We start from the raw sequence: 26,587 nt of genomic DNA, 5'->3' as shown, positions 1-26,587 counted from the left end.
CAGACCGAGATCCTTTCAGACTCTGAGACTCGGCTCGATTGAATCAAGTTCAGCGCTGGTTTCTGGTGCCTCCCTTGTGCCCGCTGGGCAGTGACCGCCCTGGCGCAGGGGCCTGGCTGCCTCGGCCTCGCGCTCTAGAGCCTGGCCCAGAGCCAGGCCCCCGGAACACCGTGCTGAATGGGCGAGGTCAGGACTGGGACCTTGGAGGAATTTGCAGAGCAGTTGGTCCCACCTGGGCCTTGTGGGAGGATCTTGCAAAGGGTCAGAACATTTAGAACAGTGGAAGGACAGAGACCCAGTGTTCTGGAAGTTTCCAGGCCGTGAGGAGCAGCATGGGTGAGATGCCACTTGAAGTGGTCTCGCAGGTGGGCAGTGTTCACACAGGTAGCGGCTCTGAGGTGAGGACCGTGTTCCAGGTAGAGGGACCAGTGGGAGGCCAAGCCGGAGAGCTGGTTCCTGTGATAACAGGGGCACCTGGACGTTTCCTGTTCTGGTCTGGGGGAGGGGCTGTGGCTGAGAGATACTCTGCTTTCAGAAGGGCAGTCCTGTGGCATGTGCAGGAGAGGTGGTCGCAACCTTCTGGACAGGAGGTAACCAGGGCCAGTTCCGGAGGTGTACTCGAGGGTGAGAAGGCATGGTGTGGGGGCCAAGGCGCCTGGAGGTGGGCTGTAGGACGCAGCGAGGATTGCCTGCAGAGTGAGAGACAGCGTGGGCTGCAGACCAGGGGCCTGCAGAGAGGCTGGGGTGCTGGGGAAGGGCTGGCTGCCATAGCAACATGCCACAAACTTGCTGGCTTCAAACAGCAGAAACTCATTCTGTCCCAGTACTGGAGGCCAGGAGTTGAAACCCAGGTGCTGGCAGGGCCACGCTCCCTCGGAAGGCTCAGGGGGGTGGGGGGGCTTCCTGCCTCTTTCTCCCTCTGGTGGCTCCAGAGGTTATGTGGCCCGTGACAGCATCACTCCGGCCTCTGCCCACATCTTCGTGTGGCCTTCCCCTCTGCACGTCTCACGCCCTCTCCGATGGGGGTGCCAGTCAGTGGGTTTTGCATGGGCCTTCATTACACCTGCAGTTTCTGTTTTCAAATAAGGCCACACCTGAGGTTCTGGGCAAACAAGCATGTTTTTGAGGGGTGCTATTTACACCCCACACGTGGTGGTGGACAAGCCCATCTATCCCTGCACAAAGGGCAGTCTCTGGGAGAGGTGTGCCCCCTGCACCGAGGAGCCGTGGGGGGCTCCTCCCACATGTTGCCCTTCCTTCAGCCTCCTCTGACTTTGAGGTCAGGAGGGCGGGGGTCAAGTTTGCCCCGGATGTGGGCTCCAGAGCTGTGGAGTGGTCGGGAGGCTACAGTGGTGGTGTCCTTGCCAGGCTACCTGCATGCTGGCCCGTTTCTCAGGGGGGAGGCAACAGAAAAGCAGCTTAAAATTGGAAATGGACAGCAGACTCGGTGTGCTGTCGAATGGGAAGTCTGTCGGGGGAAGGCAGGTTGTCTGTGAACAGGGTACCGGGTGCAGCCCAGGCTTGGTCTCGGCTATGAGCCCACACCAGCCCCAAGGCTCTGGACCAGGACCCCGATGCTGGAGCAGGACTTGGCGGTGGCAGTGGGGCAGCCCATGGGGACTGCATGTGAGAAAGAAGGCCCGGTGTGGACAGAGGCCGATTTTTAAACAAAAGATGGAAACTCAGGTTTTTATGTGAAGTCTCTGTGAACCTGATGTGGCCCTTGGGACACAGTTTGCAACTGCTGCTCTAGGTCCGCGGTCCTCAAGGTGTGCGTGGCAGCATCACCTGGGCCTTCGTTAGAAGTGCATGCTCTCCGGCCCCACCCCTGACTTACAGAATCAGACACTCTGAGGTGGGGCGCCGCCTGCTCTCCGGGAAAGTCAGATGCAGCTGCTCCAGGTGCACCCCAGATGTGCTCAGTAACCGAGCCCAGGGTTTGGTCACCACATCGAGTGTTCACACACCAGGGGCTGGTGACGGTAACAAGTGAATTAGACAGATGGTGCTAGGGACAGGGCTTGGCGGGGGGTGTGGGGGGTTGCTGGTGTTGGCGGGGCAGACCGCGGGGAGGGCAGAGTCTCGGGGAGACCTCGGAAGAGGCCTGCAGTGTGAGAGGGTACCCAGGGCAGGGCCAAGTGTGAGCAGAAACTCTCAGGCAGGAATGCCCTTGACCTGCAGGGGTGCCAAGCTGAGAGGGTTAGTGACTTAGAGACAAGACAGAAAGCAAGCTGGTTTGGTTGGTGTTTATCTGTTCCTCTGTCGGAGTACCGTTGTGAGCACTTGGGAAGAGAGCGGGGCGGGGCAGGCTGGTGTGTTGGGGGGGAGTGTGAGGTGGGCTGCAAACCTGCGACCTTGAAAACGTGTGGTTATGAGTTCTGTGAGGAAGGTCTGGGGCTCTGCAGCCCTTTCAGGGCACAGGGCTTGAGCAGACCTGAGGGTGCTCCGGTGAGGGGCGCAGGCATGGCCGAGGGACTGAGAAGGATCCAAGGAAGAGATGGGGAGCAGGCCCAGGCTAGCGGGGGTTTCAGAGCTAAAGCCTCCTGTGGGCTATAGGGAGTGCGTGGGGACGGTCGTCAGTAATTTCTACTCATACCCGGGGCTGGGTCCAGGAGACAGCTCAGCCTGCCTGGCTGACTTTGGAAAAAGAAAAGAACCCCCCAAAATTGCCTTTGATTCTAAAAATAATAGATATTGATGGTAGAATAGAAGATATATCCTACAAAATATAAAGAATATAAAGATGTCCCGTAGAGATGTGGTACAGCTCTTACACCACACTTCCTATGCACGCGTACACACACACACACACACACACACACACACGGAATGGAATTCTACTCACGCTTGGATCATATACCCAGATACGGAGTGTTGAGTCAGGCGTTTTAAAGGAGTTTCCCTAAGTGGATCCTAAGTATTTCCCTTATCACGTAAACGTGTTGTGAAGCTTTCTCGGGCAGTGTGACTTCCCATTGGCTGCATCCGCTGTTGCTGACCAATCAGGCCATTTACAGTTTTTCACTGTTGTGCAACAATGCTGCGGTGAAAGGCTTTGTCCATAAATCTTTTGGTTATGTCTCTCTCTTTTTGTTTTCTCTCCAGTTCCCCTTTCCTAGAAATGAATTTAAATGGGTCAAAGGGTGTGGATGTTATCCCATCAATTAAAAAATAATTGCTAACTTGCTTTCCAGGAGGAGAGCATCTGCCTCACTTCCTTTGCCAGCACAGAATGCTACTAAAATAAAATAAAAGTAAATTAAGCAAACAAACGAAACCACTTTCCATTTTGACAGATGAAATGTGGCATCTGATTGTTTTAATGTGAATTTTTTTATCTTTATTAGTGAGGTTGATTTTGAGGGATACGTTTCTTGTCCATTTATAGTTTGTTCTTTCTGCTCTGGTTGACATAACCCTTGTTCATATTTTTTCAAATTCTCTTAGAAAGTTTTTAAATTATATTTTGTTTATGCTATTACAGTTGTCCCTACCTAGAGATTTTTTGTAAGTCTGTTCAGTTACGGGAAACCACACAGGCTATTTTTGAGATCACAGCGACCTCCAGTGGTAAAGACTGGTAACGTTCAGAAGGCGGTGGCTCTTCCTTTGGCAGGAAGCAAGAAACTGCCTGAGCGAGATTTGCCTAGCATCCTAGAAAGAGCAAACCACAGAGGCTGCTACACATTCACTGGTGCATTAACTGAAATGGATGCCAAAGTCCCAGAGAAGGGAAGAAAATTACTCCAGTCCACCCAAAAGTTATTTCTAGAGCTGGAACTAAAACCCACAGCTCTTGAATCCCGAGATGGAAAATGCAAGCAACAGGCTTTGAGAACATGTGAGCCCTGCAGGAGGGGCTGCGGTGGCCTGAAGGGAGGTCGTGCCTGCCTTGTGCGGTGGGAGTGGGGAGGAGGCGAGACTAACCCCAGGCGGTGGCTTCTGGCCACGAGTGGACAGGCTGGACGGCTTTGTAGTCCTGTAGCCCAGACCGCAGACCCAGCAGCCCCGTGGTGGGAAGGCCTCCTCGGGGCTCTGCACCCTGGCCCCTCCTGTCTCTCTGGTGGGGACTTGTGTAGGGGGCGGGGGACTGGGAGCCATGCAGGTTGCTCATGTGTTCCTATTGGGCACGGTCCACAGATCTCGGGATCCTCCTCGGCGTGGCCTTGGGGAACCAGGGTCTGGAGGTGTGGCCTGAGACCCAGAGCAAGGAGTGCACCCTCACTGGCTTCCTGCGGGAAAAGCTGCAGTACAAGAGCCGCCTACAGTACATGGTAACACCTGGCACTCACCGCGCCCCCACCCCAAGCCGCTGGGGCCTGTGCCAGCCCTGAGCCTATGTGGCCCCTGGGTCTGCCTTTCTCTGCTACGCACCCTGGCAGGCCTGGTCACCAGTTTGCATGCCTGCCCTTCTCTGTCCCACCAGCTGACCCTGGGGCCTCCACCCCTCTTCCTAGGGCTGGCCTTTGGTCCCAACCCCACGTGGCGCTCACCCTGCGTCTCAGGAATGAACTCCAGGACTGCCTGGGGGAACCCTAGACCCTGGGGAGATATTAGTGGGGAGATAAGGACCTGGAATTGGAACGCAGGTCCTTTTTGTAGGGGCCCACGTGACATGGCTCTGTATGTCTTTTCTTAAACGGCTTTATTGAGGTACTCGCATGCCACACGATTCACTCATGTGAATGGACACTCGGTGGTTTTCAGTGCGCTTGTAGGGTTGTGCAGCCATCACCATTCTATGTTGTGGAGTGCTGTTTCCGTCTTCCCCACGCCCAAAGAACCTTTCTCTTGGGGTATTAAGTCCCTCATACTGTTTCCTGGCTGAAACTTCTGCCTGAACAGGAACAAGGTGTTTTGTTTCATCCTTCCCCGAGTCCTGGGGAATGGAAAGACAGCTGTCCTGTCCCGACAGGGAGCCGAGCATGGTCTTGTGAAGGGCCACCTCCGCCAGTACAGGGCTGCCTCGGGCCCTTCCTGCAGCAAATCATCTGGGTGCGGGGGTGGGGGTGGGGGCTGGGGAACCTGCCCGCGTCCTTTCTGACCCTGAACTCACGGCTTGTTCTTCACCTCCCAGAAACACTTCTTCCCTGTCAACTACCAGGTCAGAGTGCCTTACGAGGGGGTGCTCAGAGTGGCCAACGTCACCAGGCTGGTGAGAATCCCCTCCGGGGCTGGGGCATCCCCTGTCCCCCAGGACATCCTGGGGCTTCTCCAGAGACCCATGTTGGCTTGGCAGGTCCTGTTGTCAGTGGCCTTTCCGGGCCCCTCAAGCGAGTTTGCCCTTGGCCCTGGCCCGGCCGAGGCTGCACACTAGACACCTGTGGTTGGTTCCCTGTGCAGGGGAGAGTAGGGGTGGGTGTCAGAACAGTGTGGGCCGGGCCCAGAGGCCCATGTCTGGGGGCTTCACTGTTTCTCCCGTCCCCACAGCAGCGGGCCCAGGTGAGCCAGCAGGAGCTGCGTTACCTGTGGGTCTGGGTGAGTCTCAGTGCCACTGAGGCCGTGCAGAAGGTGCTGCTCGAACGCCACCCATCCTGGAAGTACCTGCAGGAGGTACACACTCTGCTGGTGAATGTCCAGCAAGGCCTCAGGGTGAGCTGGGCAGAGGTGTGGGCGGGTGGTGTGTGCGTGTGCATGCATGAGTGTGTGGAGGTACTGGCCAAGGGCTGGCACACCTCGAAAGGTCGGGCATGTCCTGAGGAGTGTGGGAGAAATGGGAGAGAGGAGGAGCCAGCCAGTAACCACCAGGTGGGGATGGGCTGGGGGGCAGGAGATGTGCCTGAGACCCCACTCCAGGCTCTGTCTTGGGTGAGTCCGTGCTCCCTGTGACTTTGTTTCTGAGCCTAAGAAATGAGATTCCTTTAGGGAGGAGGGATGGGTAGGTGGAAGACAGGGGGTGTTTAGGGCAATGAAATGCTTCTGCATGGTGTGTAAAGGTGGCTGCGTGATGTCACATATTTGCCAAAGCCCATAGAACGGTACAACACAGAGTGAAACTTAATGTAAACTATGCACTCATGTAATAATAATAATAATAATAATAATAATAATAAGGTTCCTGCTCAGCAGGGTTGGGCTGAGGCCTCTGGGTATGTCCCCCCAAAGCCCGGAAAGCAAGGTGGCTGGGTGAGTGTGTGCTGTGCAGGTGATGTGGGGCCACTCCATGAACCCCTTAGCTGCCTTGCTCCCCGCCCTACCCCAGCCCTCCTCAGGAATGTGGTGCCCACCAGGCCCAGGAACCCCACCTGCTCCCCAGCCACAGCGCCCAGCAGCTGCTGGGAGCGGCTCCCGAGCCCTGGCTTAGGGGCAAGCAACTGCTGCAGCTGCCTGGAGCTCTGGGGAGGCTCTCAAAATTCTGGCAAGGGCCGGGAATCCCAGAGATTTCTTTTTTTCATAACATCTTTTTTATAAAATCTTTAAAAAGATTTTATTTATTTTTAGAGAGAGGGGAAGGGAGGGAGAGAGGGAGAGAAACATCAATGTGTGGTTGCCTTTTGCATACCCCCCACTGGGGATCTGGCCAGCAACCGGGGCACATGCCCTGACTGGGCATCAGACTGGCGACTCTTTGGCCTGCAGGCCCGTGCTCAGTCCACTGAGCTACACCAGCCAGGGCCCCACCGATTTCTTTAGTGGCTCTTTGCTCCTGGGCCGGGGAGTCATTTTTCCAATGACAGGAAAAGAGAAGACTGTATTGTGCTTGCATGAGGGACATTGAGGGGTACCCTCCCCCTCCCCCCAGGAAACTTGGCACCTGGAGGAAGGAGAGAAATTGCTCACAGGTCTCCTGGTCCCAGGAAGTCTTGTCTTCCCTCTGTGATTTGCACCGCGTCAGGGGTGACAGCCCCGCCGCTCCCCTGGCACGTGGCCCTGGCTCTTCACCGGCCTGTGGTTCTCTCGCTTTCCTCCCTTCCAGGACGTGGAGGTCAGCCCCAAGGTGGAAGCGGTGCTGTCCCTTCTGAGTGCCCCGGAGATGAGCCAGAAGCTGGTGCGGCCCAAAGCCCTGTTGGACAACTGCTTCCGAGTCCTGGACCTGCTGTACTGCTCTTGCTGTGAGGAGCCCCGGGGGGCGGGGCGGGGCGGAGCCTGGGGGCGGGGCGGATGCCCGCAGAACAGCAGAGCGGGCACCCTGCTGGACAGCCCTCCGCTCCCCAGGGCCACAGGCCCATTCCGGGAGCTGAGATGGGCCCTGGGCATGGGGACGAGGTGGGTGCTGACCACTCCTGCGGTTTTCCTTTTCCTTCCCCTGCAGGCAAACAAAGCTCAGTCCTGAACTGGCGGGACTGCGAGGTGCCGAGCTCTCAGCGCCACAGCCCAGAGCCCCTGTCGCAGTGTCTGGCCGCCTAGCTGGCCCTCTGCCCGCCCGGCAGCCCCCGCCTCGCTGCCCTGCTCCTCAGAATCCCTGGCTGGCACTGGCCACTGAAACTGCCGAGGGCACAGAGACCTCCCGCCCCCAGGCCTGTGTGGTCGGTGACTCGTGTGGGGCGCACAAGGAGCTCCCAGTTCCACTGGGCCAAGATGTCCCTGGGTGGCGGTGGGGAACCCCCCTTGGGGGAGGAACCCCAGAACAGGTGTCTTTTCTCTCAGGGGGAATCTGCTCCCCACCATACCTCACATGCTCTTACCTGGGGTGATGAGGGCTTGGGGACACCCGGAGGTGGACGAGACAGAGGCCCCGGCCCCTCCGGGCACCGCCCAGGCTGCCTCCCCCGTCTGAAGGCCGGGCAGTGGCAGAGGCGAGAGCCACGCCAGGTGGGCGGGTGGGTGTGGAGGGCAGGACGCAGTCGGGCGGGGGAGAAGGCAGAGCCAAGCGCCATATCTTGCCACAGTGGAGTGGGTGCTCTTCCAGTTTATTTTTTCTATTAAACACCCACTTTATTTCGTTTTGGATTGTTTTGCTTTGCATCTGCAAGGGTGAACCTGGAGGGGCTGGGAGCCCCTCCTCCCTCCCAGTCCTGCTCCTGCTCACCAAGTGCCATGCTTGCGACAAGGGATGGGCTGGCCGGACCTGGGGCTGAGGGTTCTGACTTGGGATGGACAGAGCCTGGCCAGGGGGCTGGAGTGGTGGGCATTTGAGACACAGAATTCCTCTAGCCCTGTCCTAGCAGGTGAGGTCCCAGGAATCGGGGTGTGGGGATACCCCCCACCTCAACTGCAGTGCCTCCTGGTCACCCTCCCTCCATTCCTCCCTGGCTCCCTCAGTCCAACTGGCTGCCCCAAGACGTCCACCAGCAGGGAAGGACTCAAAGCCTTAAAGGTATAGGTCCTGGCACAAGACCCAGCCACCCTTGCCCTTGCTACTGGGAGCCCGGGGCCCCCAAGGAGCCCCACCCCCAGACTGGGCTCCAGTGGGAGGGGCTGGGTGCAGGGGGTGCTGTGGGCGGCTCAAGCAGCAAAGGCCAGGAAGCCAGGAAGCCAGGCGGAGGCAGGGGTGTTAATTACAGTACAACTTTATTAATACTGGGGTCTTCACAGTGCATTTGTTACTTGTAGCAGTGACTATTTAAATCAAGGGCAGGGTGGGCTGGAGGGGAAGGAGCGGAGGATAATTTATCCAAAAACCGACAAAGAGAAAAGAAACAAAATGGTTCAGATGGGGTGGGGGGATGCGGAGGGGGTGACGGGAAGAGAGAGTGAGGGGGAACAAGGAGGGGAGGCCTGGGGTGGGGAAATAAATTAACAGAAGAACAAGTTAACAACAGCACCAGAAAAGTTACTTTAGTCAAAAGACTTTGAAAAGAATATGTCTCTGTACAAAATGAAAAATAAAACAAATGTAAAGAAGTCCCCCAAACCAAAGTCTGTGATGCGGGATGGTTGGCTCGGATCCCGGGGGGCCGGGGTGCTACGAGGTGGTCACTAAGTGGATGAGAGGTGGGCAGGGGATGGAGGGTTATGTACAGCCCTGGGGTGGTTCACAGGGGAAGGGGGTAAGCAAGGAGGGGGTACAACCTCCCTGCACCTTCAAAGCCACCCCTGCCCCCTGGAGGCAAGCTCTTCCTCTCTGGGACGCGGGCACCAAGCCGCAACCCCACCCCACCGCTCGTACCCTGCTCACATCACACATCCTGCATCCTACTCCATCCGCCCACCTGGGCAAAGTCTCTGGCGCAGCCCTGAGGGAGGGGCAGTGTAAGCCCCGCCCCGGGGCAGCCCACACCTGTCACCTGCTCTAGGGCTCCTTCAGGCCCTCCTTCGCCCGGGTCCCTCCAGTTGCCCCAACCTGGGCTCTGGGGTTGGCCAGAGCACTCGGCAAGGTTGTCCTCAGACCAAGCGACTTACAGGTACCGTTCTCCACCACCCTTGGGGGAGCCCGGGACTCTGCCCACCCGGGGGCACCCTGGGTTCCCCAGCCCCACCTGGGTCCCAGCTCCCGCACAAGAACTGCCAAGACCCGCGCTGGGAGACTCAGACCAACCGCACCACATCCTGATCAGGAAAAGCCTGTCCTCCTGACACCAGGGGGCCCCTGCCCTGTGGCCCTGCCACCCTTTGAGCCCAGCTCTCTGCTGGCCTGCGGGGCCTCAGGAAGCCCTCCTCCTCCGAGGCGCATCTGCTTTGACCTGCTTGGAGTTGGCACAACTTGGTGCGCGGAGCGGGAAGGGCACCTGCAGCCGGCCCCGCCCTGCCCTCACTGGCTCAGACTGTGAGGGGGGGCGGGGCGCGTCCTGGGACGGCATCTCCTCTGGCAACAGAGAGTCAAAGCCGATCTTCCCAGACTTGCCCTCAACCTGGCCTGGCCAGAAGGCCCCCCACCCCCAACACCCAGATGGGCCGGAAGCCCTTAATTTGGCTTTGCTCCAGAGGCTGGAGAACGGCCATCCCTTGGCTTTTGGGGGGCCAATCGGTCCTTCTCCCCCTGCCATAAGCCCACCGACCACTGTGCCCACCCCCCGCGTCCTTCAGGCACTCTTGGACACACCCTGTATCGTCCACCCTGTCCCCACGCACAGTCCTTGTCCAATCAGCTCCATTTTATTATACTCATAAAATAACCCCCACACCCTCTGTGGCTTCAGCCCCCACACCCAAATGTGGCCGAAACTGAGAGCAAAGTGCCGCCAGAATCAGCCTTGTACCCAAACGAGGACCAGACGTCTGAAAGTAGCTCCTGGGGGTCTGGCCCCACCGCCCCAGGGCCCCTGGATGCCATCCCTGCAGTCCCACCCTGACCCCTCACCCCAGGTGCACCTCACAGGGCAGGAGAAAGCTGCCTCAGGGTCTCTAGCCTCCTCCAGGCAGGCTCCCTGCGCTTGGGCCCTAGGCCCCGGGCATCACCCGGGTGGGCCTGCCTCCCGCCTTCACCTGCCCCCACGGCCACCGGGTCACTCTGCACACATTGTCAGTCAAATCTGCTACCTTTGCTGATGGGGCACCTGCCCCCCGCCCAGACACTCTGACTCCCCGATGGAGAGGAGCATGGGTGAGGCAGAGAAGGGGGACAGAGAGAGGGGTCAGTCTGTAAAGGCCCGAGACGCCGCCAGCCCTGCAGCGCAGCCTGCCGGGTGGGTGGAGCTGCGGTGCTGCAGGCACACGCCAGAAGGGCGGGGCGGAGGGCTGGCCCCGCCCCTCCGCCGCGGGCGGGGGAGCGGCTAAGGGGCTCGCTGAGAAGTGGGAAGGCAGGGCCTGCAGGGCCTGCAGGGAGGAACGGGAGGGACAGAGTATAGGCGAGGAGAGTATAAAAGAGGCTCCAAATCCAGGTCAAAGCCTGCAGGCTCCATTATGGCGAGGTTTGTTAAAGAAGTCACTTCCTGTTTAAATGTTGAAGTCCAAGCTGCGTGTTTCTTTCCATAAAGTGGCTTTGCCTCGTGCGACTTAAAAAAAAAAAAAAAAAAAAAAAAAAAAAAAGCTTGCTTGGCTCTGCCCTCTCCTGGCTGTGCCTTCACTCTGAGTGGCCGCCGCTCACCAGCCAGGCTACTTGCCTGGCACTTGGCCAGAGGGTGGGAGGGTGGCGTCATCACAAGATGCGGGGTGCCGACCTGTCGTTGGTGACGGTCCTGCGGAGCCGCACCCCACGCCTGATGGCCACCAGCATGTCTTCAGCTGGGGGGTCGCTGGTGGCTGCTGGGGGTGGGGCGGGCGTCTCCTCGGCAGGGGTGGCCGACAGGGTGGTGGGGAAGGGGAACTGGCCCTCGCCCAGGGCGTGAGCCCCTGCTACCAGCTCCCCGAGCTTCTCCACCAGGCTGTGCCGGTTGGCTGCCAGCTGCTGCTGCTCCTCGTCCTCGGCGCCCGGCCCGGGGTAGCCGGCAGGCTCAGGGGCCGGGCTGGCCCAGGCCGTGTTGGGCAGGCTCAGCCTCTTCGGGGAGGCCTTCACCAGGTCCGGCGCCAGGGGCGAGGCAGCCTCGTCGCTGTAGAAGACGCACTCCTCACTGCCCGCCCGAGTGGGCCCCATGTAGCCGGGAGAGTCTGGCACTGTGGGTGTCTTCACGGGGACGATCGGTGGCCGGATGGGGATGGGGCCAGCGCTGGAGAGGGCGCGGCGCACGGTGGGCTTGGTGGATGGTGTTCGGCGGATGGTGGCTACGCCAGGGGGCGCGCCCGAGGCGGTGGGCAGCCCCGCAGTGGGCAGCCCCGCGGTGGAGGCCGGGCGCTTGGTCTGGATCAGGCGGCGGTAGTTCTGGGCGATGTTGCTATTGCGAGGGATGGTGGATGACTTGTCGAACTCAGGGGGGCCCTCGCCATCCGCGTCCCCATTCACCGAGTAGCAGTCGTAGTCGGAGCCTGGGGGCACGGGATGCAGTGGGCCGGGGCCTCGGGGCTGCAGGCCCGGGCACCCGCCCCAGCCCCGGGGCCTACCTTGGGAGGGGATCGTGTCCTCGGAGCAGGAGGGCGTGGTGGTCTGCGTGCTGTAGCCACTGGAGAACTGCAGCGAGTCCCGGCTGCTCTTCTGGTGCTCAAGGCTCAGGCCGCGCGTCAGCACCATGGCCAGGTCGCTGGCTGCGGGCGACACCTCTTCTCCGTGCTGGGGTGGTGAGACTGCAGGCTGAAGCCTCGCTCCCCAGAGCCCTCCAACCCCCCACCTCCCCGCCCGGACTCCAGGGAGCTTCCACCAGGGGCAGAGCTGGACCTGAGGACAAGCGCCTAGCCTCCTGGCACTGACCTGGGAGTGAAGGTGGGGGCCCTGGTTGAGCTGCTGCCTACCTTGGCTGCGATCGTGGCTGGGGACATGCGGGGTCGTGCAGTTTCCTCTCCGCTGGGGCCCGGGGCGCCCCCACTGGCCGGGCCGGGCTCCGCATCCCGGAGGAGCTCCACTCGGTCCTTCCTCCGCTGCAGGGTGGAGGGCTGCTCGTGGGCGCCGGTCTTGGCCCAGTCCTGCAGGGTGGGGCGGGCAGGTCAGGGGCACCTTGGCCCTGATGCCCATCAAGGGGCCCCTCACTGTGGTTGAGGGTCAGGGTTTCTGGTCCATGTGGGCCCTCAGGCTCACAGTCGTGGCCAAGGACAAAGTAAGGAGGGTGCTGTGACCCCTCTGCCCCGCCAGGCTAGGCGCAGGGGCAGGACGTCAGGTCCCAGGTGGGAGATGTGAGAATGAGGGGAGTGGCTCCAGTGGTAACCAGGGGGCTTTTCCTGCAGGAAGCAGGCTGTGCGCCCCAGCTCTGGTGGGGCCTGGGCCCTCCCTGTGCCCGCAGCAGGTGGGGGGCACTGACCGAGGTGGGAGAGCTGCACTCGCTAACCGACTGGCAGGTTTCCGAGGCCTCGGAGGAGGCAGAGCTGGAGGACTTCTGCACGCAGAGGTGGGCAGGCAGGCGGACGGGGCGGGGGGCGGGGAGAGGAGAGAACAGAGCCGGTCACAGGGCCGCACGCGCCGATGGTCCGAGAACAGTGCAGGCCCCGTGTCCCCCGCCCCCACCCTAGGGCACGGCCAAGAGCGTCTGTGGCGGAAGGCGGCACCCAGAGTGCGCACCCCCAGCTCTGACCTGCCCTGCGGCCCAGCCCAAGAACCCCATGTTCTGAGAATGAGCGACAGGACTCGCTGCTGGTGGCTGGGGCGTGGTGGGCTAGGGGAAGCGGCACAGAAAGGACCGCAGGAGTGTCCGCCTTGAGCAGCGGGGTTGATGCTGTCGCTGCTTTTTCTGAGGGCGGGCGGGCCTCGGAAGGAGTTCCCTCCTGCACCTGTGAGGCTGAGCGGCCGTTAGGGATCTGCGCATGGACGCGTCTGTACAAGGCCGGTGCTGGGGGCGGAGGCAGGGGCGGAGCCACGAATCTGGCAGAGACGGAATGAGGCCCCCTGCAGTGAGGGCGGTTAGAGAAAAGGTTCGTGGCCCTCTGGTGCGTCAATTCAGTGGCTGGGAAGAAGAGGAAGGTCCAGCAAAAGGGTGACAAGGAGCTGCTGGCGAAGGGGAGGAAACCACGGGCAGGTGGAAGCACAGATTCAGGGCACGCACCCGACGTGGTGAGGGTCAGCCACGCCAGGCTGCCTGGGGAGGGAACTCGGAGGAGAGCAGGGCAGCGCAGGAAGCTTGAGAACTGCTTCAGTAGGATGGGGGAGCAGAAGTCCATTTGGGAGGCCCCCCAACTCAAAACAGCAAAAAAGGATAAAGAAAAAAAAAGCAAGGGCAGAAACAGGCCCCGGGGCCCCCAGGGCAGATGCTGGCTTTGGCACAGTGGAGGGAGCTGTGCAGGGACCCAGCTGGGTCAGGGAGCCCCAGCCTAGGTCCCCTCAGATCCTCTAGAGCAGGGGCTCAAACTCGTTTTCACCGGGGGCCACATCAGCCTTGTAGTTGCCTTCGAAGGGCCAGACGTAATTTTAGGGCTGTATACACGTACCTACTTAACTAGGGGCAAGGGGCTCGGGGCTGCCGCCGGATAAAACAAGGGTTCGGCCTGCGGGCCCCGTGTTTGCCACCTGGGCTCTACGTCCTCCTCAAGCCAGACACCTGAGTTTCTTTGCAGTTCACGATGAAGCACGATCACCAAAATAAAAGCAAAAAGCACCGGAGGGTGAGGATTCAGGGGAAACAAAAATTCAGATGTTCACCAATGTAATTGTTAAAGCAAAAATCAATGGAAAATAGTATGTGGAAAACTCAACGGAAAAACTCAACACTTAGAGTCATGGGAAACAACCACCACTTAAACTGGGAATAGAAAGGACCTCTTTAATCCGACAACAAGGATCTGTAAAAAAATGTATGGCTCCTCCTCCCTCTGAGATTGAGAGTGAAGGGAGAGGTGGCGGGGAGGAGCCCGGCAAACCACCCTTCTGTGAGGTTTTGCAGGGAAGGAGGCTCGGTGGCTGGAGGGGAATGTGGGGGAGGGGAGGGCCTTCAGGATGGACCCCAGAGCTTGCTTGCAGCTGGCAGCGATGAGCCACACAAGGAGAGACGGGGTGTGGGCGATGTCCCTGGGTAGGACAGCAGGCCACAGATGCTGAGCCCTGACGCAGGCTGTGGCTGGGAGGGCCTCGCATGGGCTCAAATGCAGGTGGGGTCACTCCCACCACCCGCAGACGTCCCTGTGCATGTGGCCCCCGTTTGTCCATCTCCCGGAGGCTGCAGGGGCTGAGGGCCCGCACCGGAGGAGAGTCTGGGTCAGTCTCTGGGTATAGAGTGAGCTGGCCCAAGTGTGGACAGGGGGGGGCCAGAGCTGGCCCGCTGCCCACTCCCCGCTCCAACGGTGGCTGGAAGAAGGGAGTAGGCAAGGAACAGAGACTCAGGAGGAGGCAAGGCCACCAAGGCCTCCTGCTGACCCTGCGGTGGCAGTGTGGCCACTCCAGAGCCTTCCCTACCTCTCCTTAGCCTCGAAGCAGCGAACTCAGCTTAGTCCCCAGTGTGGTGGCCCTGGGGACCTCCAGGCCAGTGCCAACAGCTGCAGGTGGCCCCACATGAGAACAGCCTGAGGCTGGCGGGAGGCCACTGCGCCCCGTCCTGGTGGCCCTGCAGACCCCTCACCTGGCTGGTGATGTCTGCAGGCATGGGCGAGGGAGGCTTGGAGTAGGCGGCGTCCTGGGAGATGAAGCCGGAGTCGTGGGAGGAGATGCTGGAGAGGCGGGCGGTGGCGGAAGCTGGCTGTGCCAGGCTGCGGTAGCGACAGGTGGAACTGGGTGAGTATGTTTGGGCACCCCCAGGCCACGGGGCTCCGCCACCCTTGGCACTGCCACTGCTGCTGGGGGCGCTGGGGGAATGGACAGGGGGACACAGCAGCCAGACAGAGAGACACAGGGGTGTGTGTGGAAGGGGAGGTGACAGACGAGGGTGGGGAGACAGGTGGGGGGCAAAGGAAGGAAAAGAGAGTGTCAGATGACAAGGTCCTGAGACCCAAGGCCCAGGCGCCACAGAGGAGCCGGGTTCTGGGACTGTGGGGCAGGGCGGGGCCCAGGCAGGGGACAGCACCAGAGAGCCAGCCCAGTGCCTGTCCCTGGAGCTTGCCAGTGCTCCGGAGCCATCATCGGGGCGCACCCGGTGGGCAGTGCGGCCTCTGCCTCCTGCTCTGCATCAGAACAGCAGACCGCAGGTCGGCAGCCGCAACCTGAGCGTCCAGGGGCCAGTTTCCCGGTTGCGCCGCAACTAGACGCAAGTCTGACTGTCTCTAGATGGCCTCCTGAAGGTCTGGAGCCAGCCACCAAACACTAACCGGGCACCTGGCGTGTCGTGATGGCCTTACCCCTCCACCCCCCTGAGGTGTCCCACCGGTGTAGCTCGCAGCTCATGGGCGATGAAGGTCCCTTCCTCCTGAGTGTGACCCTGAAGCCCCCAGCCCCAGCCCCTGCTCACAGGTGTCCCTGCAATCGACCCTCGCTCCTGTGGTGCGACCGCCCAGGGTCCCGCAGGCCTGGGTGCCCCTCTCCCTGCAGCAGTAGCTATGTCCAGCTCGTCTCCCGTGCCCTGGGCACCCACCAGGGGTAGTCTGGGGAAAGGGGTGCAGGCACAGAGCGGGGCTCCCGGCCTTCCCACCCAAGGAGCCTTGGATCTGTAATGTCTTCTCCAAATCCTGCCCTGGTGCCAGCTCAGGAAGTGCCCTGACCCTGAGCTTGCCCAGTGATTAAGCCAGGCCCTGGGGGGGGGGGAGGGGAGCACGGGGCAGCCTGGGCTGGGGCTCTGGCCTGTGGCAGCCGCCCACGTACTGGCTCTCAGGGACCTGCCGGCTGGGCATGAACTGGCAGCCTCAGCGCACTTTCCCTGAAGCTTCCCCACCTCTCCCAGGTCTTAGATTCGTCCTAGTCCCCAGACCACGCTGAGCCTGGTGGAGCCCAGTGGTTACACGCTGGGACCCTGCGCCCTGGGTCTCAGTTTCCCTGTCTATGAAAGGGAGACAATGCCAGACCCAGTACAGTGGTTAGGATGCACTGAAGACAATGCATGAAGCGCTGGGCGGGGCGCCCGGGACACGGTCAGCGCTCCCTGCAGGGAAGCCGCCCGCACAGCCCGCCACCCGCAGTCTGGTGCCGAGGGCGGCAGACGCCTCCGCAGTGCGGAGCCTGGGTGCAGTGTGGGGCCCTCCAGCAGCCCATGCTGCAGTTTCGCGGGAGCTTCCCCACTCCCTCTCAGCACATTGCTGCGCCCCCGACTTCCGCAGGCCCCCGCTGACCTGCACATGCTGGACTTCCGGGAGCTGGAGCTGCTGGGCGACGAGGGCGGGGTCTGGTAGGACCAGCTGTAGTCCGAGCCCTTCAGGTCCTTGATCACCTGGGCAGGGGCGCGCACGGAGGTCACCGGAGGCGGCCCGGCCCCAACTCTCTCCCCAGCTGAGAACCAGGCCCCAACAGGAGACCCCAGGAGTTCGCAGCCCCACCCGACCTCATCCCAATGCCAGCTCCTTACTTGGGGGCCAGATGTAGGGCCGCCAGAGCGCTGGGGAGATGCCCCCAGCTCTGATTCTGGGGACACTACCGGCCCAGGCCGGCGCTCTCAGTTCCCGCACACCGCGGCGGGGCTGGGGACTCACTGTCGCTACAGGGGAGCCAGGTGAGAGTGGCCATGAAGGACACCACCGGGCTCAACTCCTGGCTGTGCTGTGCCCCTCAGGCAAGTTCTAGGCCTTTCGGAGCCTCAGTTTTTCCAGTGACACGCAGCCAATCACGGCTGCCACAGAGGGCCACCCGGTGATGCGACGAGATGGTCTGTGGAGAGCACTCAGCAGCCTGCCGGCCGCGGGGGCTGTCCTGCGGGCCTGGCCCTGGTGCAGGGGGGGCAAGGTGGTGGGCACAGGTGGGCAGGCTCAGGGCCAAGCCCCATGAACCCAGGGCTTCCGTCCATCTGCTCTCAGTCCGAGGCCCCCACTGGGTCCTGGGGCACATCACCCTTCCCCTGGGCAAGTGCTCCTGGTTGCCCCACAGTGAGAATCAGGACACACTGGGTCCTTTATCCCCAGTTGCCTGACTCCCCCAAATGCTGTCTGTCACCCTTTCTCCTCTACTGTCCCCAGTCAAGGGCAGGCCATGCCCCACCCACCGGTGCCCAGGGCTGGCCATACCTGCTCGCTGGCGGGGGGCAGCTTGTGGGGCTCCGCGGTCAGCAGCACCAGGTCGTCGATGATGCCCTGCAGGTGGGTGATCTCCCCCAGCATGGTCAGCTCGCCGTTCTGAGGAAGCGGTGAGTCAGAGCTGCGGGCCCAGCCCGTCTGCCCACCCTGCCCGCGCTGCCAGGGTTCAGGGAAGCTGGGCGTGCACAGCCCGGGCTGTCCTGGCGACAGGACAGGCCTCCGGGTGGGAGCACTCAGCACAGAACGCGCCCGGCCTGCTGGGACCAAGTCACCAAAAGGCACTCGGGCCCAGCAGTTCCCACATTCTGACTCCTGGTCCGTGGCGACAGCAGCAGCCCGAGGGGACCGCTCAACCAGCCCAGCTCAACCAGCCCAGCGGCGGGGCGCTCTGAATGCGGCCAGCCCCGAGGGACCCACCACCACCGGCTGCAGGAAGGTGATGAAGGTGCAGAAGCGGCCGCGCTCCTCGATCAGGGCCCGGCGCACTGCCTGCTTCTCGGTCTCCTCCAGCAGCAGGTACATGTCGTTGACGTCCTGCAGGGCGCTGTCCAGCTGCGGCTGCAGGTCTCCTTTCCCTGCAGGGGGTGGGAGGAGAGGCCGCGCTGGGGACCCCGGCCCGGCTCGCCGCGCCCGTGGCTCAGGCTTGGGGCCCGCGGCGGTGTCCCTGGCTGTGAGGCTGGGCGCTGCCAGGGGCGCTAGGGACCCTGGGAGGGCAGGCAGGGCTCCAGGGCTCGTGGACGGGCTGGTCCCCGGAGCAGGCAGAGAGGACAGACAGACACACACACAGGAAAGACACCAAAGCTGCAGAGCCACCCAGGACCTGGGGTGGGCAGAGCCCTGGGCAGCCCCCAGGCCACTTTTAGAGCAGCTGTGCCCAGGGGGGCCCAGCGGAGACCCCGATCCCCCACCCTCGAGGGTCACAGGAGGCACCCCCGTGCCTCCGGGCACCCAGGAGTTTGGGGTGAAAACAGGACAAAGTGGAGCGTGGGGCTCGGCCGTCCTCCAGACCTCGGTCAGGAGAGCTGGGGCAGGAAGCCGGGCACAGAGCAGGGGTGTCTCAGTGTGGCCCCCCCTCAGCTCGGGGAGCAATGCACAAGGACAGCAGCAGTAGTGACACCGAGAAGCAGCGAGAGAGACAGAGAGAGGCGAGAGCATGGTGTGGAGGAGCGGTGAGACAGGAAGCGAGCAGGTGACAGGTAAGACTTGGGGTGGGCAGGGCAGCCAGGGCCTGTGCCCCCCACCCAGCCTGGTCCGGCCCCTCTTGGCCTGGCAGACTGACCCAGCAGTGGCCCTGGACTCGTCCCTGGCCAGGGGCCCCCGGGCCCCAGCGGGACTGTGCCCCAGGCCCCTCCCTCGCCGGACCTTCCTCGCTCCTCCATGGCTTGGAGTGGCTCCTTCCAATGCCCCTGAGCTGGGGGAGACAGACAAATGCGACAAGGACAGAAGGAACAGGTGGAGAGACGGACATTTGACTTACCAAGTAGCTCTACAGGAAGGATGTGGAGGAGGAGAGGAGGAGAGACAGAAAGAAAGAATGTGTGAAAGACAGCCGTATGGACAGAGCCACTCCTGGGGTGGGGGCGGGCGCCTGGGCCTGTGGAGCCTCCTGCCGCCTCCCCGGGAGGGGGGTCCGGACCAGGACTGGGGTGCAGGGAGGCTCCCTCTGTCCCACCCAGCAGGTTGGAGGGTCCTGTGCCCAAGGTAGGGCTCCTCTGCCCAGGACCACGCCCTGGGGTGTCCCAGAGGGAGGTGGGGGAGAGGGAGTGGGCCCCATGGGGCTGCGCCTTGATGGGCACCGCTGGGCGCTACCTTTGCGCGCCTTCTTCTGCAGCTTCAGTGTGTCTGAAGACTTCTTCTTGATCTCGTGCCGGGCGCGTTTGTACTCTGCACAGGGGGTGAGACAGGAGCGCTCTGTTGGGGGCGGTCTCTGCCGTGTGGGGGTGGAAACCCAGGCGGAGGCCCCAGCCTCACCTTTCGCGTGGTCCTTGTCCAGCTGGTTGACTGACTTCTTCCAGTCCTCGATGCGCTCCTGCAGGGGGTTGATGAGGCTCTCCAGCAGGGCGCTGTGGGCATGGGTGTGCAGGTCAGGGCCAGCAGAGGGGTATCCCTGTGACAACCCTGCCCGCCCGCGGCGCCCACTCACTTGGTGAACTGCCGCAGCTTGGTCTCGATGCTGCGGTGGCGCATGCACATACGCGTGAGCGCTGAGCCGATGTCCCGTGTGGCCCCTGGTGAGGCAAGCGTGTGGCATGGGAAGAGGTCTGCCGGGGCCTCTGCAGTCCCGGCTTCAACCACGAGAGGGCGCGCTGGCCTGAGAAGACCAGGCCGCAGCCCGAGCCCTGTCCCCTGCATCCTGCAATCCTGTCGGACCCTGCGGGGGATTTGATCATTCCGCAATAATTGCTGAGCCCCTCCCCCGTGCAGGACCAAGGCCCTGCCCACGCCAGACATGCCAGCCTCCTGTAGCTGCAGGTGCTCTGGCGGTCAGGTCAGGGGCTCTTCACTCAGCTGGGAGAGGCCAGAGTCAAAGACCGGCTAAAAAACCAGCCCGAACACCCTCCAGCTCTACGGGGAACGCCCTCCAGGTGTTCCTAGATGCAGGCCAGCATGCGCTCAGTGCCTTGGTTCTCACCACCTGAAGGAACAGGAGCCCCAGGTCCCTGCTACTCAGACCAGAAAGCAAAGGAGATGCCAGGGCCAGTGGGAAAGGCTCACCTGTTCCCCGTGTGCTCTCAGAAGGGCAGATGGGGTGGGTGAGAGGAAGCCATAATCAGACTCACCGTACAGAGGTGAACAACTGTGGCTGAGGGGTCAAATGAGCACCCCACAGCAAAAATGAAAGCCCCTCTGACATCCCTGTCACCGTTCACCCACTCCTGCTTGCATGCCTCTAGTGATGAGAGGCTCACTATCTCTATAACCAGTCCCTTTCCTTAGGGAGCAGAACTCAAGATCCTGACTCTGGGCCTGGTGTCCTTTCCTTGGCTCATACCCCACTCAGCCTTTCCACCTTCCAAGCCTGATCTGGGGCCTCCCCAGCCTCCAGCTGCGCCCCCTCCCCACCTCGGGTGTTGGTGGCCATGTCAGCCACTTTCTGGAAGGCATCCAAGAAGGCCACAGCAGCCAGCACAGTGGTCCTGGGGGGACAGACAGTGAGATGGTCTCTGGTGAGGTATGCTCACCGCTCGGCCCCCATCTGCTCCCCACTTCGGGGCGCCCTTAGCAGCCTCACCTCAGCTGGGAATGCAGCTTCGTGGCCTTGGAGTTGAAGTCCTCCCAGATGGGGTAGGAGCTCTGCCAAGGAGATGGGAGAGGCAGTGAGACTCCACAGGGCTGGGGGCTCCACGAAGCTGGCTCCCCACAGGCCTCTGTCCAACTCCAGGCAGCTTCTGAGAGCAGCCCCACCCCGAGGAGAAGGAGGCCCCTGGGACTTCTGAGTGGAGAGAGGGCCCAGGCCAGAGCCCCGGGGCACGAGGAAATCCTGGCCGTCAGGAACAGATGCCTGTGCTCATCCCTCTTCTCGACAGGAAGTTGGGCCTCCTGTCTTCAGTCAAACCCTCCCCCAGGGGAGATGGAAATAGTGAAATGGCAGGTCCTGTGTCCTCAGGGCTCCCCAGGGGCCTGGCGGGGGATTTGGGCTGAGCCGCAAGAGGGGCACCCTGTTCCCCTGGAAATGGCCCAGGCCGCTTCCCACGTGGCCCAGGGGCAGAGGCACCGAACACAGTGACAGGGCTCAGGGCCTCCGGCGGCCCCCACTCTGCCCTGGAAGCGGCTGCCAGCCCGGCCAGCCAGCCGTCCCCGGCCAGCAGCAGTGGCTCCCAGGCCCGGGGAGGGTGTGACTGCTGCAGGGCCAGGCCAGCCTGCTGGGGACCGCCAGGCCCTGGGCTGAATGGGGCCTTGTGCGGCCAACAGAGCCACCTTTTTCCACCCCCAGCTCCCTTCCTCTCCTGGGGACACAGTGTGGCCTTTATCCCAGCCTGGCCCAAAGCTCCGAGATGGGAGGGGGTTTCCCGGTGGGGAGGCCGGGCTCCTGGCCACGGAGTTGTCCAGTCTAACCAAGTGGCTTTTCTGGCCAATGAGCCTTCCCGTGGCTGCTGGGTCCTGGGGGAACCTCAGCCCTGGCCCCAGGGCCCTGTGGAGGCCTCAGCCCTCAAAGGGGCGCCCCAGGCCAGCGAAGCCCCAGTCCCAAGGGGCTAATCCCAAGGAAAAGGGGAAGGAGGAGACGCCTGCCCCCCAGGTCTCAGAGGGAGGTCCCGCCGCCCAGAACCCCCGGGCAGGTTTGGGATGGCCTCTTCAGCGGAGGGCAGCCTGCAGGGGTGGAAAGCAGACAGGGCGGCTTCTGGGAGCCTCCGAAACGCCCTCCCCTCCCAGCCCAGCCCATCCAGTGCCCAGGGAAAGCAAATATTTGAGAAGTTCACACGGGCTGGAGCAGGACAGGGGGGCTGTGGGTGGGCTGTCTCCATGCAGGCACAGCTCACACAGGAAAAGGGGCCTGGGAGTCGCCCCTGGCAGGCCTGAGGAGCTGACCCCACCTGGGCGCCCCCAGGGGCCTTCTGAAAGGTGGCGCCCTCCTACTACCTCAACCCCGTCATCCCCGAACGAAGCCTTGCTGAGACCTCCAGGGAGGAGAGACCATGTTGGGGGTGCAGGGGCCCAGCGGTGCCATCCTGGCCCCCAGGAAACTTGCCCCGGCCCTGCAGCGGCCTCCATGCAGCCCGAGCCAGCGAGGGACTAGGTGACACTGGGTAGAGAACAGTCCCTGCTCCCTACGGGCCCGAGGCCCATCCCGGCAGCTTCGACCCCCACCCCCCAGGCTCACTCCATCTCGGACCTTCAGAGCCTCGCTCTCTCGTGGGGAGGGGACAAGATGGGGCGTGGGGAGGCCAGGCCAGTTCGTCCTTGGCAGGTGGACCGACACCCTTGGTCTCTAAGGACCGGGGACTCCGCCTCCACAGGCAATTCCTAAAGGACCCCAGAGATGGGAATTCGAAGGGCTGGAGCAGCCTCTGCCCCAGGAGAGTATCCCCAGTCTTCTCCTGGGCCCGCGCCTGGCCGCCAGGCTCCAGGACCCTGGGTGGTTCTCACGGTGACAGTGCTCCTTGCTGGCGACCACGGGCTTGCGGTGGGCCAGGCGCTGTGCTGAGCCCTGCCCTGTGTGGTTGCACGGAACAGCCCCGTGTGCTGAAGACTTATCACCCGCCTTCTACTGATGGACGGGGAGGCTTGGGGAGTAAGGGCAAGGGCTTGCCCAAGGCCGCCGCGTGGCAGCCAGGCCTGCTCCCGTCTGACTGGCTGCTGCGGGCCGGGGCAGAGGCCGCGGGGAGGTGAGTGCCTGGCATCAAGGAGCGGGGATGGCGGGGACTGCAGGCAGAAGAGGGACACCAGCTCTGCGCCCAGCGCGGTGGGTGTGGGCCACTCTGGCAGGGGAAGGTGACGTGCTTGTCGCTGGAGGTGTCCAGGTGGAAGGGATGAGACAGGTGAGGGGGCTGCTGGGGCCCCTGGCCCTCAGGGACTCTCTGCCTAGGTGGCGGCCCTGGGCCTATCCTTGGCTGTGCGGGCGAGTGGGCCAGGCCACAGTCCCAGGGCCCCTCGCTGGGCCTCGGGCTCCTCCCCCTGAAGATCAGGGTGGGAACTGGGCCTCCTTTGTGGGTCGGTTCAGAGACTCAAGCAGGCGCTGCCTGGAAAGCACTCAGCACTGTGCTGGCACCTAGTAGGTGCTCAGGGAGCACGGGCTAATGGAGGACATGGGATCCCTGTCAGGGACTCTATGTCTAGGTTACACCCCCACTCTTGAGAGGGTAGGTAGGCAAAATTTCTGAGCCCGACTTCTGAACGGGCCAGCGCTGGGTGGAGGCCCCATTCACTCTGCTGCAGGTACTGCCTGGCAGCTGGGGGCCACAGCGGGGCCCCGGCCCTCTCTGCGCCTCAGCAGGGAGCCTGGCACCCAGTGAGCATCTGAGCTGAGCTCAGTAAGGCACAGCAGGCAGGGAAAGGTCCTGAGAGTCCCCTCCCCGTCCCTGAGTGGGTGTCCTCCTCCAGGACGCAGGTGCAGCTTGGGGATCCCTTCCCCCTGCCCCCAAGCCAGGGCCTGGGCCTTGAGAAGGGCCAGGGCGGGCTGTTGCGGGGCCTGTGGACACGATTTGGAGAGGCCTCGTGGGGCAGGCTCACTCTCTTGACTGGCCGCCCTCTGTGGAAGAGCCAGAAGCTGCCCCCTAAAGCCAGGTGATGGGCCTCCAGGTGGCCCAGTCCTCTGCTGTCCCTGGCCGGAACCCATGCATGTGTCATAGGCAGGGGAGAATCTGTCCTTGGCATCGCCCCAGGTGAAACCTCTCCCATTTTGCCTCCACAAGTCAGAAAATCCTGCCCGAATCTCTCGCTACAATCTGATCCGGGCCCGCTTCCTCCTGTCTCATCCCAAAGTTCCTTGCACATACGCTGGAGAGGGAGGGAGGCAGTCCTGTCCCCCTTCTCTGAGCAAAGCTGCTGCTCTCCGCAGTGTCTGAGCAGAGGCTGCCAGCAGGAGGGTGCCGGCCCCGGGGGCACTGAGGGAGGGCGCTCTGGGCTGCCCTATCCCAGGAGGGGATCCTGGGGCCAGGGATGTGATGTCCACAGGGCCGGAGGGGCTGCCGAGGGCCGAGAGGCCAGCACTTCTGTGGGTTAGGAGAAGGGCCCAGCGGTGGACTTGCAAGGGATGAAGGTCTTAGGGGAAGCACCCCATATGGAGATGGGCGGCACCCATACGCTGCCTACCCACAGTCCCAGGCCGGGGGGGCTTTGGACCTCTTCTAGGGGGCAGCTGCCCCTGGGGCTGTTTCCTGGCAGCACCAGGAGCCCCTGGCGTGCTTGCAGTCGCCCGCCCCATGAAGGGCCTGCCTGGGCTCTGTGGGGCAGGCTGCACCTCGGTGAGCCGTGTCTCCTCCCGGCCCGCGATGTCCCAGCGGGACTGTGAGCTGTGCAGTGGGACGTGTGTGACAGGATGGGAGGGTGGTGGCTCTCAGGAGTTCCTATGGGGAACCTAAATCTCTTCCTTGCTCTTTCTCTACCTCAGAAGAGAGGGTAGGAATGCAGGTTCCTGACCCCCATCCTGTCACTGAAGCTGGACCTCCTCTCTGCTTTGCCAGCCTGAGCCAGCCCTGCCAAACCCTGGCCTCTCCTCAGGGAGGATGCCCCTGGCCTGCTAGACCAACAATGGGGGTGAGGTGAGGGACAGCGTCCAACAGTCTCCTAAGTGACCTTGAGCCATTCCCAGGCCTCAGTTTCCCCACCTGGTGAGCCAGTGGTGGGCCAGGAATGGGTGGCCCGCTCCAGCCTGACCTTGGGCAATCATGGGGAGGGGCTGGAGATGGGGCCTGGGGTGGAAGTAGGCTAGGGAAGGCCCTCCCTTGGGTTGCTCTACCAATCCCAACCTTCTCCGCTCCTCCTCCCAAGGTAAGGACAGAGGCCTTGGGACGCAGGGACACTCAGCCTGGAGACTTCGGGGTCCTGAGACTTCTTGGGGCTTGTAGTGTGTGTGTGGTAGTGGGGGGAGGGTCAGAGGCGGCAGTTGCAGGGTCCCGCGCAGTGGCCAAGGCCGGTGGGGAAGGAGTTAATGGTTCTCCGCTTTATTATTTTTCTCTGCTTTGGTGATGACAGCATTGTCTGGGCACCAAGGCCAGCCTTCGGGTGTGGGGGAAGCCATGGTGGTGGTAGGGGGCGGAGGCCGGAGAGACCCCGGACCTGTTAAAGGTCCACAGAGTCGCCCCAGGAGCCAAACCCCATTCATGGTGTGAGGGTCTCGGGCACTGGGAAGCCCAGGTGTGCGCAGGCTCCGCTCGCGAACCCACGGGGGCGCTGCGATCCGGGCGACCCGGGGGACCGCATGGACACCCTGACAAACGAGCACCCACACCCCAGATAGGCGCCCGGAGACCCCGGCGCACAGCAGACGCAGGTCCGTCACGCTCAGACAAGGACACACAGACCCCGCGGCGCACAGACACAGCGGGGCACGGCTGCCGCCGCCACGCGCCCCCAGGGGGACCCGCAATCGCGCTCGCGCACCCCGTTACCTTCATGTCGTTGACGATGGCTTGGAAGAGCCCGCCCAGGGCGCCGCACTCCTTCTCCGCCGTCTCCATGCTCGGGCCGGGCGGCGGCGGGGTGCAGGCGGGGCGCAGGGAGCCGGCCCGGGGGAGCCCGGCCGCGGCGGGTGCTTGCTCCGGGGCCCGGCGGGGCCTGCCGCCTCGGGGGCCGCTCTCAGCGGCCGGCCGCGCCGCGCTCCGGGGTCGCGGGCCGCCGCGGGGCGGCGCAGGCCATGTCGCGGCGGGGCTGGCGGCGGCGCGGGGGGCGCGGCGCGGGCAGCTGGCGGCGCAGCCTCGGCGCGGGGACTGAGGCGGCGGTAACCGGAGCCGCCGCGGCGCGGGCGTCACGTGGGCGCGGCGAGGGGGACCGCGGGGGGAGGGGGTCGAGGCGGGAGGGGCTGTGGGAACCGCCGGGCGGGCGCAGGCCCATTCGCCGCCAGGCTCCAGAGCTTTGAAATCCGAACCCAGCGCGGCCAGACTGGTCCGGCGAGCGGGGCCGGCGGCGCGGGCGCCACCGCGGGTCGGGGCGGCGCTGGGGCGGGGCCGGCCGGCTACCCCGCGGGGCTGAGACCCGCCCCCGGCTAGGGGCTCACCACTGCCTTTCAGCCTTTGGTCTCCGGCCGGGGCTTCCCGCGCTTTCGGCAGACCCTCGAGGGCTGGGGGCCCCTGGCAGCATCCCGTGGGATGCCCGCACCACACCCAGCAGGGGCACAAGGTGTCCTGAGGGCGGCCCGCCATGGGCCTTTCAGCCAGGCACAGAAGAGTTCGGACCTTCCTCCAGAAGTTCTTTGGCTCCTTTTCCAAGAGGTGCCGATGCCACCTGGATGCGGTGCTTGAGGCCAGGCTTTTGGGGGTAGTAGTGTCCCACCCCTCTGGCAAACTCCTTTCTTGCGGTGGGAACTGTCAGGTCAGCAGGGCAGAAGTGGGTCACATCCCACTATGTGTGTGTGGACGAACATGCGTGCACGTGGGCTAAAGCCAGTACAGCGACTCTGGAAGACTCCAGCAGTGAAACCCACCCTCCTAGAGGCACTGGGACTCTGGGGAAAAGCTCCTTCTCTCCGGCTTCAGGGGCCCTGAGAGCCATTTGGGAGCTGTTAGACAGATCT

General features: G+C 62.8%; 2 protein-coding genes across 12 annotated transcripts in view; one reads left to right on the top strand and one right to left on the bottom strand.

The window, feature by feature from the left end:
* Positions 1–7,885, top strand: part of IL34 (interleukin 34) — a 55,340-nt gene extending 47,455 nt beyond the window's left edge. For 4 of the 5 annotated variants that reach the window (XM_036012192.1, XM_028534785.2, XM_036012191.1 and 1 more), the window contains exons 3-7: positions 4,141–4,274; positions 5,078–5,155; positions 5,431–5,592; positions 6,917–7,052; positions 7,253–7,885. In XM_036012192.1, the coding sequence (XP_035868085.1) occupies positions 4,141–4,274; positions 5,078–5,155; positions 5,431–5,592; positions 6,917–7,052; positions 7,253–7,347 (605 nt within the window). In that variant the 3' untranslated portion in view covers positions 7,348–7,885. The remainder of the gene's footprint in view (positions 1–4,140; positions 4,275–5,077; positions 5,156–5,430; positions 5,593–6,916; positions 7,053–7,252) is intronic. The other variant, XM_036012193.1, reaches the window with a different exon arrangement.
* A 549-nt stretch (positions 7,886–8,434) lies between these two features.
* On the bottom strand, positions 8,435–25,647 carry MTSS2 (MTSS I-BAR domain containing 2). Of its 7 annotated transcripts, none has more exons than XM_036012185.1 (15): positions 25,467–25,644; positions 20,651–20,712; positions 20,482–20,555; positions 19,562–19,646; positions 19,390–19,481; positions 19,228–19,302; positions 18,896–18,904; positions 17,836–17,993; positions 17,410–17,517; positions 16,525–16,622; positions 14,889–15,015; positions 12,645–12,719; positions 12,142–12,312; positions 11,797–11,962; positions 8,435–11,721 (listed from the first exon to the last, which is right to left on the bottom strand). In XM_036012185.1, the coding sequence occupies exons 1-15, from the start codon at positions 25,533–25,535 to the stop codon at positions 10,958–10,960; spliced, it is 2,133 nt and encodes a 710-aa protein (XP_035868078.1). In that variant the 5' UTR covers positions 25,536–25,644; the 3' UTR covers positions 8,435–10,957. The 7 variants fall into 7 exon arrangements, with proteins under 7 accessions (XP_035868078.1, XP_035868074.1, XP_035868076.1 ...); XM_028534784.2 differs by having other exon boundaries at positions 10,958–11,721; positions 14,889–15,111; positions 25,467–25,645; XM_036012181.1 differs by having other exon boundaries at positions 14,889–15,111; positions 19,228–19,481; positions 25,467–25,647.
* Positions 25,648–26,587: the final 940 nt, after the last annotated feature.

This window comes from Phyllostomus discolor, chromosome 12 (assembly GCF_004126475.2).
Source record: "Phyllostomus discolor isolate MPI-MPIP mPhyDis1 chromosome 12, mPhyDis1.pri.v3, whole genome shotgun sequence".
Taxonomy (NCBI): Eukaryota; Metazoa; Chordata; class Mammalia; order Chiroptera; family Phyllostomidae; genus Phyllostomus; species Phyllostomus discolor.
The sequence above is the reverse complement of the archived record's forward strand: the minus strand, read 5'-3'. Positions and strand labels throughout refer to the sequence as shown.

Coding starts and splice junctions, on each gene's coding strand:
- MTSS2 (XM_036012181.1), bottom strand. CDS start 25,535: ATGGAGACGGCGGAGAAGGAGTGCGGCGCCCTGGGCGGGCTCTTCCAA. Junction 19,482..19,561: donor AAGCTGCGGCAGTTCACCAA/GTGAGTGGGCGC, acceptor CCATGCCCACAG/CGCCCTGCTGGAGAGCCTCA. Junction 11,722..11,796: donor GGACACGATCCCCTCCCAAG/GTAGGCCCCGGG, acceptor CCGTGCCCCCAG/GCTCCGACTACGACTGCTAC.